Raw genomic sequence first — 14,507 nt, forward strand, 5'->3', positions numbered from 1 at the left:
CACCTCTCTAAGCAGTCAGACATTTCCAGAGGAGTCTGACAGCCAGCTGTGGAGTCATCATTCCCTCCCACAACCCACCTGCTCTCCCCTGTCTTTCCCTCGCCCCCTGCAAAAACCTCTCCACAAACCTCTGTGGTGCTGCTCGCCCCTGCACCAGCAACCCTGAATCAAGCAGGTGGTCATTTCATCCTGTCGAACAACTGGAAACCCAACAGTTAGAAACATCTGTTGAGCCATGACAAATTGCAAAATAACAAACAAGCAAACGGGAGGGAATGTGCATATAAAAAGATTTTTCTCCTGGCATATTGTCAATAAGCTGCAATTATTCCTTCCACAGGGAAGGGATTTAAGTTCTTGAATGATATGATGCTTGGAGATGTCGTTTCTTTTTCATTAAAAAAAAACCCCAATCAACCAAAAAATTCCAACCCCAAACTCACAAACTGGTGTTAACAAAACAAGGTAAAAGGACAAATCTCCCAACAATGACAACCGAAAAATAAAGGTACACATCAGCATTGGTAATCAAAAACTACTACATACTGTACTTGGGAAGTCTTCTGGGAAAAGATCATTGGCATCTAGTGAGGACATCACTAAAAGTCTTGTGCATATGATATGTATGAGACAATGATGCCATCAGAAGGTGGATGGACGGACCCTTAGGAAACTGTCACTCACAAAACTGTTCCATGACAAGAGAAAATAAGAGATGTAAAAAGGATTGGTTTTCCCCATCCCCACCCCCCAAGCATTACAGATTCTTTCTCATTTGTCGGAAACAGCCTCTTCTAGTCTCAGTTTATTTGTTTTAAGAAAAAAAGTCTTCAGCTTTTGAAGAAGTCCATCAATTTCTGAGATACACTTGGTTCCACAGCACCAAAAAGTTTCAGCTCTCTCTCCTTTTTGATTTGCTAACAGGGGCTTTCGGGAAGTACTCCTGGCTGCAGGACATCCCCAGAGCCGTCATCCCGTGTGGGAAAGAGAAGTGCTTCTCGTGACTTTACTTTGCTTTCATTTTCTTGAAAAAGTCTCATTGCTCCAGAGGTATCTGGACCCAGCTGCAGCAGCCTTGTGCAAGAGGAAATAGATGAAGCTGCATTTTTCTCTTCCTTTGGAGACTCCCATTGGTCTTGGAGCCCTTTTCAAGAATGCAATTGCTTTATTATTATTTAAAAATATTTCATAGTTTGTTTGTTTGTTTGTTTGTTTTTCAAAATAGTTGTCTTTTTTTGTTCCCTTTTTCCATTGCTTAAATTCTAGAAGCTCTTAGTGACTTCTCTTTATTGATGACAGGGCATTTCTTCCTGTTGCCATGATCCTCAGAGCAGCTGCCTGTCTCTGGTCCATGCAGAACACTCAAGAACTGGAGCTTGGACATACAGGGGCAAAGGGGAGCAGGGCCTCAAGGAAGAGGAGTAGGAGGACACATAGTTATCAAACCTCCACAGACTGAATTTGGTTCATCTGTGCTCTCATCACCTGGATACTGTTCAGAATTTTCTTCTGGTGTCCTGCTAAAGTGACCCCAACTCGCAGAATGTCCCTTTGGGAGGAAAAGAAACAGAGACTGCATAAATATCAGCAGACGTTTTCTCACAGCAGAAAAAGCCCATATATGAGAGTGGTGTGTCAGGAGCTGAAGCCTCCACTTCAGCTTGTTTTTTCCATAAATGCAACAAATGCATGCAAACCTGGTGAAACCTCTACTCTTTCTCTTTGACTCCTCCTGGCTTTTCCTCCCAGTCTTTGCATTTGCTACCTACCTGCAGCACTCGCAGAGTACTGGAAGCCTCAGTAGAGAGCATGAAACCAAATACTAGAGGCTCTGCTCATGGCTTGTAAGTGAATCTGCCTTAGGTTTTCTATCCCTGCATAATTTTTATTCTTTCTTTGCATGTTTGGATTTTCTCTCCCATTTTGTGACACAGTAACCCATTTTTTCCACCCCTGGAGACATACGAACAGGATGCACCACATCCTCGTCAGTGTGAATCTCACTCCCCCTGTGCAGATGATGGCTGTTCTTGCTACTTTTGTCTTGATCTGATGAGGCCATGAAGTGATGAACCTTTGCTAGTTATCCTCTTGCTAAATCATGGCGATCTAATTTTTGCATAGCTTCTATTTTTTATAGATATTAGGCATCTGGGAAAAATAAAGGTCATGCCAAGAGCATGAGTATGACTCTGCATTGGTCCTATCTGTGATCACTCCAGCTGAGTGTGCTACTCATCTTCCTCTTGGTGGATCAATCTCAGTCCTAAATTATTCTGATCAGGGAATGGATGGCATTCATGAAACGTGACCCATACCTGACTCTATGGATTTCAGTTGACTTTTCTCCTTCCTTGAGTGTTAGGAACAGACTTTGAAAGGAAGTGTGGCAAAACCCTTGCCTGTTTCAGAGTGGAAGTCAATGGGCAAAGAAGGGTAGACAGGAGCTCCAAGGAAAGGTTCACAAAAAAAATCCTCTAGCACAAATGGCGCTTGGGCCTGTATGTTTGCTTTATAGCTTGCTTTAGACCTTGTCTTTTTTGTCATGTTAAGAGGAGGATGAAGTAGGAAAGCTGGGCATGGGACTATGCCACAGATTTACACATTCTAGTTGGCAGTAACTGACTGAAGACTGGAAACCTGCTAGCACACTACACAGCTCTGGCACCCAGGATGGCGGCCTTCACAGTGACTGCTTTTCTTACTGCAAGGGCTTTCCATTCCCTCCTCTGCTCCAGCCAGATGTTCTGAGCTAGGGAATTTTCCTCCTTGGACGAGTTCTGACACTTTGACTTTTGCTTTTGTTCTGATTGGGAACAAAGCCCAAAGCCTTCACTCATGTCTGTAAGCCAGAATAAGACTGTGGCCCTGCACAGCCTTGTGCTTCCTAAGCTTTCTGCCCTGGGCATAGATACTCTGGTGGCCTAGGTGTCCGAGCCTGCAGGCAAACCCGTGAGAAACATTTCAAGTAGGTCAGTGTTGAAACCATGTGGATTTGGTGAACTGAAGCAGTCTTCAGTAAACACTTATACCTTTCTGGCTATATGAATTTTAAGAAAACAGTGTCTCATGGCAATTCAGCTCCACTTACATGATCATCTACTTCTGCAAAGACCAGTGAACATTAGAAGGTGGTTTCAAGTAATGTTTCCAAGGAAAAAGGACTTGGAGTGTCCTTCTCTCTATTATTATGTCCAGAGATAAATGTGGAAGAGAGGTTTGTCAAAACTGGAGGGTACATAAGCTGAGGAAACCCTTGTGATTGTGATGAAGGCCCTCAGAGAGGACTTTGAAGATATTGTGAGGGATGAGGTAAGGAACTGGGAGAAATGGCATTTAAGGGACACTGAGCATATCTGTGAAAAACCAGTCTCCGTTGGCTGGACTGCCTGCAGAACTGTTTGCTGTTACACGTATTGCAAATAGCGCAGCTGAGGCAGGGTTGGGTTTTGGTGCAGGTTGATGTCCCAGTTTGGTCAAAGTTGTTCTTCTCTGTCCTTTAGATTTTATGGACACTCCTTCTGCTATATGAACAGACTGTAGTGCCAAAATCATCCCCAGGGCCTTGGGGTTGTACCACAGATGTACTGAAACAGTCAGAATTGCCATGTGAATTTCCTGGCAGCAAATAAGAACAAAAAGCCAGAAAAGGTCAGTTGGGCTGTTTGTGTGAACATATTCTGATTCATTGGTAGATTTAAAGTGTGGAATTAGGCACCAAATCCAAAACCCTTCCTGGTTACCAGGCACAGAGAAATCGTAGCACTTACAGATGGCTTTAATGCTTGGTGCTTTCTTAGGCAGGCTTTCTAAAGCTAACTGCAACCAACCACAAATCTTTCACCAGAGGCATCAAAGCCCCAGCTAGCCCCAAGGGATTTCAAAAACCACCATGAATGGATTTCAGCCGCCTGCTTTCTCTGAAGAACTTGCTAAGATTTTGCCACTGAGGGATGTTTTTAGTGAAGGCAGGACAGTTCAGAACAAACTTGAAACCATCTGGACTTTCAGAGGCCTTTCTTAGGCAGAAATTTGTTTGCAGCCTGCTTGTCTCCATTGCCAATAACCCATACATCCAGAAGGACTGCGGAGTCTAAAAGTGCTCTCAAGTGGCTGGAGAATTGCCTGATGCTGGCCTGAAATCTCTATTTGTTCCAAGTTGGGGTTTTGGAGACCCTTGTGGGGGTTTTCGTTTTCACAGTGGAGACGTGCAGCATGATAGCATGGAAATGAATTCTGCAGATACGGAGCAACAGATAGACACACAGTCTGGAGACAAGGCAGAGCCTGGAGAACAGAGCAGTTCTGCAGAAACTGAACAGACTAAAAGTGGGTCCTCAAAGCAACAAATTATATAAAAGTAAAACTACGTCATGTGAAAAACAGAAACTAATTCAATGTTGACTAACTGCTGTTCAACTACTGAGACTTCCTTGTGCTTTGGGAGTAGAAGCCTGGGCACTTACTCTACAGTCATCTGAGATACTACGTCAAAGGTGGTGAAGCCAGCACTGGCAAAGCTGTCCTTGTACTGGCTCATCTTGATGGCATCCAGCCATTCATCCACAGTGTTGAAGCTGGTATAATCTGGGATTGTGCGGTCAAGTAGGGGGAGGTTCATCCTGAAACACAGAAATAGGGAATAAGCAGAACAAACAGCGGCAAGCATGTGCATTTCTGCACCCTCCGTCAGCTGGAGGGACATGGACCAGCATCATTCACAGTGCCTGCACCACACCATATCGAGAGGTACCACACAGAAAGCATTCTGTTCAACTGAGGGAAGGATTGTGTAGAGCATCAGAGAAGTCTTTCTGGATCACTTTGTACAGGAGAGGTAGGAGTCATCAGAGATGATGTGATGCAGCTCTAAAATCCTGGCTGCACAGGGGGAGAAAGTACATTTTCATAATGGAACCAGTGCTTCCCACAAGTTGATGTAACACCACCCAGTCCAGGGAAATATATTGCCTGATGAGCCTTTATTTGCCTCCACTGAGTGCGCAATTGGACTACCAAAGCAACCATCCAGCAATCACGTGTACATGAAACCAAGACGCTTCTCCAACTGTGCAGAGCACACTGTCCAACTCAATGAGCTGCCTGTGTTCACCAGATCTAACCTGTCCAAGGACAAGGACCAGAGTGACCTTGACATCTTTTAATGCCCTTCCTATAAAGGACCAAACAGCACAGGCCAAGCTGCCTCTAAAACAGGTAGCCTAGACAGATGCAAGGATGGTGCCACTGGGCCACAAAGGACAGCGGATCTGCAAATGGGAGCCAAAGGAAAAAAGGAAGAGAGATACATACCCAGAGGAAAGGGGTGCCATGGCTTTCAGGCTGTTAGGATTTCGGATCATTTTATCTAAGGTGTTGACAATTTGCCCAAATTTGGGTCTGTGGTTTCGATCCTTCTGCCAACAGTCAAGCATTAGCTGGTGCAGGGCGTTTGGACAATCCATAGGCGGTGGCAGCCGATAGTCCTGCTCGATAGCATTTATTACCTGCAGGAGGAGAAAAAGAGATGAATACAGTGGCAAAAAAGCCTATTTAATTTCTAATGTTCCTTTCCTTGGACGGTGAGGGTGACTGACATGGCTAACCATACTGCAGCAGGGCTGCTCTGCCTCTCCTCTTAGCCACTGATTGATTCTTGTAGCAATGCACTACTCTCCAATGCCCAGCCCTCCGCATGTCGTGTTGTCCTGTGAGGTGATGCCAGCCTTGCTCAGCCGACACGCAGCCTTGCTCGCTATTTGTGATGAGCCATGCCCATCAGTCTCCTAATCTGGGGAAATAGAGCATCCCCACTACCCTGACAAGGATGTGTGAGCCTGCAGCTCCAGGCATGAGAAAGGTGAGTCAGAGGGAAAGGTTCATGTTTTCAGGCACAATGTAACAGCTCACTGGGAGGAGAACATCCCCATCCAGTGAAGGGTCTGCTCATGGGTTACAGACAGGGGAAGTTGTATCTGTATTTTCCTTCCTGCAGCGATGCTTCTACTCCTGCCAGCAACCCACCCCTTCCAGGCAATAGCGTCACGCCACAGGACAGGGCTGGGTGTGCTGAGCCACAGTAAGAGCTGGATCTCCCTACAGTCCCGGGTACATGCAAACTGAAGCCCACAGTGGGGAGGACCAAGATCTTGGTCAACAGAGCCAGACACAGGAGAACGTTGCTGCAGCATGCAGAGAAGGGTGCAGCACACCTTGCCTAAGCCATGCTGCAGCTCTGTGGGCCAACACAAGAAAGCTTTGGCTGCTGCCTGTTTGGTCTCTCCTTACTGCACCACAAGACTGAGGAAAATGTCTGGTCTTGCAATGTTCAGTGGAAATAGCACATACACAAGGGCTAGAGGATCTTCTTCATGGGGAACCCTATCTCCCTGTCACTCTGCACCTGTAGCCCTCCATCCTCTCCTGAGTGATAATCAAGGAGGATGGAGCTGCACAGCTCCTTCCAGGGGCATTTGCTCCTCTGACAGAGGCACATGACGGGCAGAGGCAGGCTTCTCCTTCCTTCTTGGCCTTATGGCTCCTATGGTCATACACACAGCACAGGCAGTGAAAGGCAAGCAGAAGAAGCCATGGTCACTAGAAACAGGCTTGTGTGTGGCAACAAAAAACAGAAGTGAGGATAAAAACCAGAACTGACGGTCCTGCGGTAACTGAAATCAGGGGCAGCATTTTGAAATGACCAACTCTCCACAGAGATTATAAAAAAGGGGAGGGAGATTGACAGAACCTCCTTCAGGGATTCAGAAGAAGGACCTCGATGTTTCTGGTTATTCTCACCGTGTAATCAAGGCTTTGTCCAGCCATGTGTTGCATACTTCCCAGGACAGAAATCAGCGTGGCTGTACCACCCTCTGGGGGGTATAGCCATACCCATACAGCAGCATAATGAATACATTTTTGAGCAGGAAGGCTGCACAGAGAAAATGGAGGACACTGCAGTTGGGATTGGGAGGGCATCAGGCAAGAGTGGGTATAGGGGTGACACTGGAGGTGCTGTGGCAGTAGAAGGCTGCTGCTCCAAAGGAGGGAAGGTGGCAGATCCATGACAAGCAATCCAGGGTGTAAGGTGGGGCATCTGGCAGGGTTTGAGATGGACTGTGTCTTCAGGCAGAGAATGGGCTGGGCGGGAGCTCCAGACACTGATGTGTGTGGCCAAGGTGCTGGGCAGGCTGACCTGAGACAGATGGGGGCCGGCACTTCCACTGCCAAAAATGTGCCAGCTGGAAGGAGTCCCTCCCCTCTGCCCCCTGGGTGGATATGACAGTGCCCCACTGGGCCTGTGAAGGTCCCACCTGAGGCATCGCTGGTGTGCTTTGTGCAGCTCTTGGCTCCTGGTCAGGCATTCTCCCAGGAGGTGCAAGTTGTCCCCTCTCCCAGCTCTCTGGATGGCAGATCTATCCAAGACAGAGGGGAGGGGAAGCACGGAGGGAGCAGGGCTGGGAAGGGCCATCACACAAGCATCAAGTGCTCATCTCCGGCACAGGCTGAACGGTTTCCCAACAAGCTGCCTGCCTTTCTGCCCGCAGACACATCCAACGAGGGGCACAGTCTGCACTCTCCCCCCCAGCCTCTTCAGGCGCTCACACCCCAGGGTCAGGAGGCTAATCTGCAGTGAGTATCTGCCACACGCTCATTTGCAGCGAGGACCAGCTGCAATTAAGTGGTGACAGCTTCTGGGGCACAGTGTCCTGCGGCAGAAGGGAAGAGGCCGGGGACAGGCGCCACACAGCAGGCTGTGCCGAGGAGACAGGCGTGGGCTCTGCCATCCCTGCCAGCTGAACTGGTGCTGCTGTAGCAGGGGGGCTGCAGCAGGAGAAACCATTGAGGGAAGAGGTCCAGGGGAGGCCAAAGGAGGGGGAAGGCAGGGGGCTACATGTACAGAGGCAGGGAGAAGGGCAGTGACACCTGGCTGCAGGAAATGCTTGAAACTACAAGCAATAATGAAGCCTTAATGGGAAGGGAATTGCCCTTTCTGAGAAGGGCATACCCCTAACTCCCTTCCCTTTGGCTCAAACAATTAATGCAAAGACTTTTCTGGTATGCCTGGGGCTGGGACAGGGTCAGGAACAGTTGAAGGTGCTGAGATATCACATATGTGCTCCAGGTGTTGGGGACTCACTTGAATAAATTCCCCACCAGGCACTAGGGAGGAAATCGTCCCGGTTTGGAGAACCCTGACATGGCATGTATGGAGTTATATTGACTTGAAAAAGGGCTGATTTGCCATCAGGGTGGGAGGAGTTGCAGGAGTCAGGTGGGAGCTTGGCTCTCACTGTCTCCCTGGCAAGCAGGGTTTTTTCAGGAGCCCACAGGACGGCGGCAGTGTGGAGGCTTCCAACGGGCTGCCTTAGAGGCAGCTCTGAAACAAGCTGGAAGCCAGGCAGATGCTGTAACATCCAGGTTTGCAAGACCCCGGCGTGCAGCAGAGAGGGAGGGACCAAGGGTCTACCCAGGACCTTGGTGTTAGATCCTGAGGGTTCAAGAGGCGAAGACTGCATGAAGATGGGCAGCTTTTCAGAGAGACAGTGTTACAAGAGACCTGGGAGCCCCACACTAAAGGGGTCTTCTGGACACATGGGTGTCAGTGGCACGCATTGCCACTGAGTGGATGGGCTCTGGCCACCCAGGTATCACAACAAGAGAAACAGGGAGAAGAGCATTTCATGGTGAATGTGTGGACTGCAGTAACAGGGCTTCCTTGCATGGAGGCAAGGAGTCGTGGAAACTGCCTGGGTCCCAGGGAGCAAGGAGTGCACATCTCCACCTGAATTAGAGAAGAGTAATGAAGTATTTAAAACTAAGCATGTTCTGAAATACCTTGTGGTTTTGGCTTCTAGCTGCGTACAAGTTGCTTGGCTTCTTACTATCACAGTCCAAGCTTGCCATGGGAGATTTAGTGACCATCTAGTGGAAATGTCCTTGACCACGGCAGGGGGGTTGGAGTAGATGATCTTTAAAGGTCCCTTCCAACCCAGACCATTCTATGACTCTATAACAGACTTTCACCAGACGCATGTGGCTTCCTGCAGATGAAGATCTGCCTGCTGTTCTAGGAGCTCTCAGGTCAGTGGCAGCATTTTGTTCTCCATCCGCCTGTCCCTTTCCTCCTGGGCATCTGTCTACCAGCACCGAGGGTGCTCACATTAACCCTGCCCTACTGCAGTGGGGTTGTACAGTTGCTAACCTCTGCTACAGCAGCACAATGTGGCCAGAACAAAAGCCAAAGTTATCCCCATTTTTTCTTCCAAAGGTGTTGACCTTGGACACCTCTCCCACAACAGAGAAAACTCCAGCCACAGGTTGGGTCTAGCTGTAGCCACGCTTTGGCCTCACAATGCTCCCAATTTCAGTGTTTTTGCTCCTTGTTTCATAACAACTCACATCTTGATTGGTCATATCCCAGTAAGGCCGCTCGCCATAGGACATCACCTCCCACATGACTATTCCATAGCTCCACACGTCACTGGCCGATGTGAATTTTCGGTACTGAATTGCCTCAGGTGCTGTCCACCGTATTGGGATCTTCCCACCCTGCAGGAAAAAACAGAGGACATAATAGAAAGACCAAGAGTAACTGAAAACAAAAGGTGTGTCCAAAATATTTGCCTTCAATTTGCTCATAAAATTCTACAAAGAAGGGACCATAGGACTGTCCCTCAGACTAGATCAGGATGGCTGTGGCTTGTCTAGCCAAGTCCAGGAAACCTTCAAGGATGATGATTCCCCCCATTTCTCTGGTGACCTGCCCCAGGCACCACCCTCTTGGGGAAGAAGCTTTTCATGTTATTCACCCTGAACCTCCCAAGCCACAGTTATGTCTGTTGCCCCTTATATCATCTGGTTCCACTGCAAAGAGTTTGGCTCTGTCTTCTTCGTAATTGCCCTTCAAGTACTGCAGGTCACTTGTAGGTGTCCCCTCAGCCTCCTCTTCTTCATATTAAACAAGCCCAGCTCCTTGCACCTGCCTACTGCTACAGCAATCTGAGGCATGACACAATGCCCATTGTGCTAGTAGGGTCTTCTGTAGAAAAATGAATGGCTATGAATGTAGAAAAATCCAAACTGATCCCCTTTGAATCTCCCTCCATCCTTTTCCTGTGACCTAGCTATTTCCAGAGCAGAATAAAAGAATTGGAACACCGTCCTCTTCAGCTTTCTACATCTATAGACTCTTTGAAGTCAGTGATATATCACCCTCTTGAGCTGAAGTCCTCGTGTGTCAGTCTGTTTGTTGATATATACAGGATCCAGTAGTTTTTGATCCTGCTTGTTTCTGGAGATAGAGGTCGAGTGAATATCTTTAGAATGGCATGCTTAGTCACTGGTGGGAAATGGGATGGACTGGGCCATTATCCTCTGGAGAAGTCAGAACTCTCCGCTCCCATAGAGGAGTTATGCGCAGAAGTGCACGAGGGTGGCGTACACAGCATGGGGCCACAGGGATTCCAAAGCTCTGCTTAAGCCCTTGCAGCTGCCTGATTTTCCACCCGGGTCTTTGAGCTTGAGCCATTCACAACTCAGGGGACCTTCTGAAGGGAAAATCTTTCCCTGTGCTGGAAAATAAGCAAAATTGTCTGCGTTTTGTGGCTGTGAGCAGATTAAGGAACATTATATTTTGTCACTGAATAACTGCCTTGTCATATGAAGGGCCTCCTAGGACTTAATAGGACTCAGACCCTATACATGCTAGAATAATGAAAAAAACATAATGTTCCTTAATCTTCTCACAGCCACAAACCTCAGACAAAATATTTTGTTTTCCACAAGAGGGACAGCAACCATTCCATACCAAACAGGATGTCCTCTCCATCAGGCATGCTCTTAACAGAGCTCTTGACAAGCAGTGGATTTAAAAATTGCCTAAAATAAAGTCCTAAAGCAGCAATTAGAGACTGGCTATATTGGGAGGATCCTCACGGGAACTTATTCCAGTGACATCTCCCACCTCTGGTGATCTGACCTTCACTATCCTTGTGGAGGAGATTTTCCTAAGGTCCAGCGTGAACCTCCCAAGCCACAGCTTGTGGCTTTTGCCCATCCATGGACACAAGGCCTCTGGGATAATTATAATAACACTCTTGGGACATTTGAGGATTGTGCCTTTTGAAGAGGAAGATACTTCTGGTACTCGGTTACAGAGGATGCACGTTATTGTGGATAATATGTCCTGCCACAGTGCCCAAAGTTCATGAAGAAAAACTTAGAGATGACAAAGAGAAAAGCTATAGGCACAATAACAGGAATAGAAATCAGAAGTAAAAACCAGAAGCTCCCACGCATTTGGCTTACCATAGGGAAAGGTAATTGCACATAAGGGTCACATTGTGAAAAATAAATGTTGCTAGTCTTTCTAAAAGCCATAGGATGACCATATAAGATTGAATGGTTGATGTTTGAAGCTAACCAAGTTCAGATGGGAATAAAAGCACCCTCTTTTAGGTGTTTGTTAGGTATTCATCTACTGTTAAAATTCACTGAAAGCTATGCCAGCCGTCTCATCACTGGCAGCTTCAAAAGATCTGGGAGCGATGATTTCCTAGAGATCATGACCCAGCTCTATCAACACATATTTCCAAGAAGTCCTGTCATAGGCATTGATCCTGTAACGCTATTGTAAAGCTATGCTGTATGCCCTTGCAAACAATGGTATTTATGAGAACTGGCTGCAATCTTACCGACCAACAATAAAGTCTCTAAATTATCCTTTGGTCCCTGTGCACATTCTGTAGCCTGAGACAGGCCATGAGTCCTTGGTGGCGCTTGTGTCACTGGCACTGTGGTGTCCCCAGGAAGGTGTTACGTGACCATGAAGCCATTTCTGGGAATGTTTTGCTGTCTAATTCAGACAGACTCTCTGGAAGATCAGTATCTAGTACTGCAGAGCTTCACCCAGCATACATCCTCACTTCAGTCTGTCATTCCTGGGGCTGAGCCCATGACATGACAGGAAAAAGGAACATGGCCTCACTGACATCATTGGACAGTGATGGCAATAAAATCCCGAGACTTGCTACTCTGGCAACAAATCTGTCAGGGCAGCATCTCAGAGGGCCCCCAGCTGGTCCATGCTGGATGGATGCAATGCATCATCCCAACTAAGGGCTTTATCAGGTGTATGTTGGAAGAGGCTCAGTTATCCACAGGAATGACTAGATGGCCCGTCAACAGCCAGTGGACAACTGGACAGGACTTCCAGTTGGTTCATCTTCCTTGGTTCATTTCTTTGGTCTTTCCCATCTGGCACCTTATTGCCATTGTTGGCACCCGGAAAAAGCACTTCGCACGTCGAGGGGCGATCTCCCCTTTCCCTCTCTCTCCCTGACTCCTTTCTTCACCACCCATCCCTCCCCCTCTGGAAAACCAACTTTACCAGTGCACTGGTGTAGGTGGGGTCAGAGGTGTCATCCTCCAGAAAACGGGAGAGGCCAAAGTCGGACACTTTGCAGACCAGGTTGCTGTTCACCAGGATGTTGCGAGCAGCCAGGTCCCGGTGCACGTAGTTCATATCGGCCAGGTACTTCATGCCTGCCGCGATGCCCCGCAACATGCCCACCAGCTGGATCACTGTGAACTGCCCGTCATTTTGCTTAGGGGAAGAGAGGGAAAGAGTCCACATGAGAGGAGCAAATCCACAGCCCACCATAGTCTGGCAAACAGCCAGTAGCCTTTGTCTACACTGCACGTCAAGTCACAGCTATGCCACAAGTGTATAAGCTCCCTCTCAAAACAAGAGGGTGGAGAGTGGAGAGCTCATAGGGGCTGGAAGTGACCCTCACACACCCTATGGGCATGACTAGGAATGGCTGCTGTCATCCAAAGGTGGCAGATCTGCCACACCTTGCACAGGAGGGTTCAGAAGGGGAAGTCTGTTCCTATTACGGAAGCTATCTCCCTTCATCACAGTGAATTATCCTGGGATCTCATACCCTCAAGAAGGAGTCCAGTGAGCCATTCTCCATGAACTCAGTAATGATCATGACTGGTGAACTCTTGGTCACCACGCCCTCCAGGTGGATGACGTTGGGGTGGTCGAACTGCCCCATGATGCTGGCTTCGCTCAAGAAGTCCCGTCTCTGCTTCTCCGTGTAACCAGACTTCAAGGTCTTGATGGCCACAAAGATCTCTCTTTTCCCAGGAAGCTTGAGATGCCCACTGCACACCTCACCAAACTCCCCTGTGAACAGAGAGAAACAGGTAGGGCTTGTCAGCCTCCCAGACCTCTGCCTTTCTCCCGAGGCACCCTGCTCCCACGGGCTCCAGCCATGCCCACCCTGCACGCCCCTGAGCCCACCACCCACCATCTGTTCTGTGCTTCCTCGCTCACTCAACACCAAAGACCTCCCTTCAGGCGGACTCATCGATGAGGAGCACTGGACACTATATGCATGTGGGAACTCCTTGTCTTTTACACTGCTGATGGACTTGGTCCTCCACCACTGGATCACCCTGCTCCTGCTAGTCCAGGCTGGGGCTAAGTGTAAGACCTCACTGACACTAGTCTTCCCAGTACATGTAAGGCCAAATCTTCACCAAAGCCTGAGACCACAAAGGAGACTGTGCTGCTGAGAGCCAGCCAGACATTCACAGTTCACCTACCTGCCCCAATCACCTGCTCGATTTTGACACAAGAGATATCAATTTCTTTTGCAAATTCCCTGACAGCCTCATTGGGATCTTCGTAGGTGAACGGATCAATATAAATCTTCATCCCTGGAGTCACTGCATAAAGGTGAGGGAAAGAGTCAGACAGACAGATGCAAATGGAATAACTGATGTCTGGCATCAAGGAACAGAGAAACCTATTTGTGTGAAGGTCTTTTCTACCTGAGCAAGTTGCATAATCAAGGGCATGAAGCAGACACAGCAAAGCAGTTTGAGAAAGAACATGCAGAACATTGTTTGCACAGGATTATTAAATGTAGATTCTAATGAATATTGGCTCATAAGTCCTTGTTGGGGCAGCGGAGGGCTGCATCATTAGCTAGGGCTGCAAACTGTGACCACAGAGAACCACACATCCTCTGCGGCAGGATTTGGCTTTAGCAGATCCAGAGCAAAAGCAAGAGAAGCATTTGCTCTCGGGAGACAGTGCATAGGCACGCCAACGTCAGACCACATACATCATGCTGCAACACTGCAGGAGGACCGTTTGGAGGGACTGCAGCTCTGCCCCGCTGGCCTCCCCGCCGCTGCTTCCACCTCAGCACACCATCCCTTCAGAGACACAGAAAAGTGGAGGAAGAGGCCTCGGCTCAGCACTCAGGACAGGAGCGGGTGATGGTCTGCCTTGGGATGTAAACTGAGGCACACGCTGCTCTTCGTTCTCTACATGGAGACCTACAGCAGAGGCAGCTCTAGGTGCTTGGTGCTACTGACACAGCCACCAAGCCAGACTGACTCCTCCATGGGGGTGTCTGTGACCCTTCCAGGGGCAGCGCAGACAGTCCAATCTGCCCGCTGTTCTCCTGCCAGGTAACCCTACCTGA

At 48.4% G+C, this 14,507-nt stretch overlaps 1 protein-coding gene across 8 annotated transcripts in view; it reads right to left on the reverse strand.

Annotated features, from left to right (window-relative positions):
- Positions 1–273: 273 nt before the first annotated feature.
- Positions 274–14,507, reverse strand: part of EPHB2 (EPH receptor B2) — a 129,386-nt gene continuing 115,152 nt past the window's right edge. For 4 of the 8 annotated variants that reach the window (XM_075114216.1, XM_075114213.1, XM_075114214.1 and 1 more), the window contains exons 10-17: positions 13,618–13,740; positions 12,948–13,195; positions 12,392–12,607; positions 9,403–9,552; positions 7,314–7,415; positions 5,314–5,507; positions 4,467–4,622; positions 274–1,549 (exon numbers count right to left, since the gene is read on the reverse strand). In XM_075114216.1, coding sequence (XP_074970317.1) covers positions 1,441–1,549; positions 4,467–4,622; positions 5,314–5,507; positions 7,314–7,415; positions 9,403–9,552; positions 12,392–12,607; positions 12,948–13,195; positions 13,618–13,740 — 1,298 coding nt within the window. In that variant the 3' untranslated portion in view covers positions 274–1,440. The remainder of the gene's footprint in view (positions 1,550–4,466; positions 4,623–5,313; positions 5,508–7,313; positions 7,416–9,402; positions 9,553–12,391; positions 12,608–12,947; positions 13,196–13,617; positions 13,741–14,507) is intronic. The other 4 variants (XM_075114220.1, XM_075114218.1, XM_075114219.1 and 1 more) reach the window with 1 other exon arrangement.

The sequence above is a fragment of the Phalacrocorax aristotelis genome, chromosome 19, assembly GCF_949628215.1.
Source record: "Phalacrocorax aristotelis chromosome 19, bGulAri2.1, whole genome shotgun sequence".
NCBI lineage: Eukaryota > Metazoa > Chordata > Aves > Suliformes > Phalacrocoracidae > Phalacrocorax > Phalacrocorax aristotelis.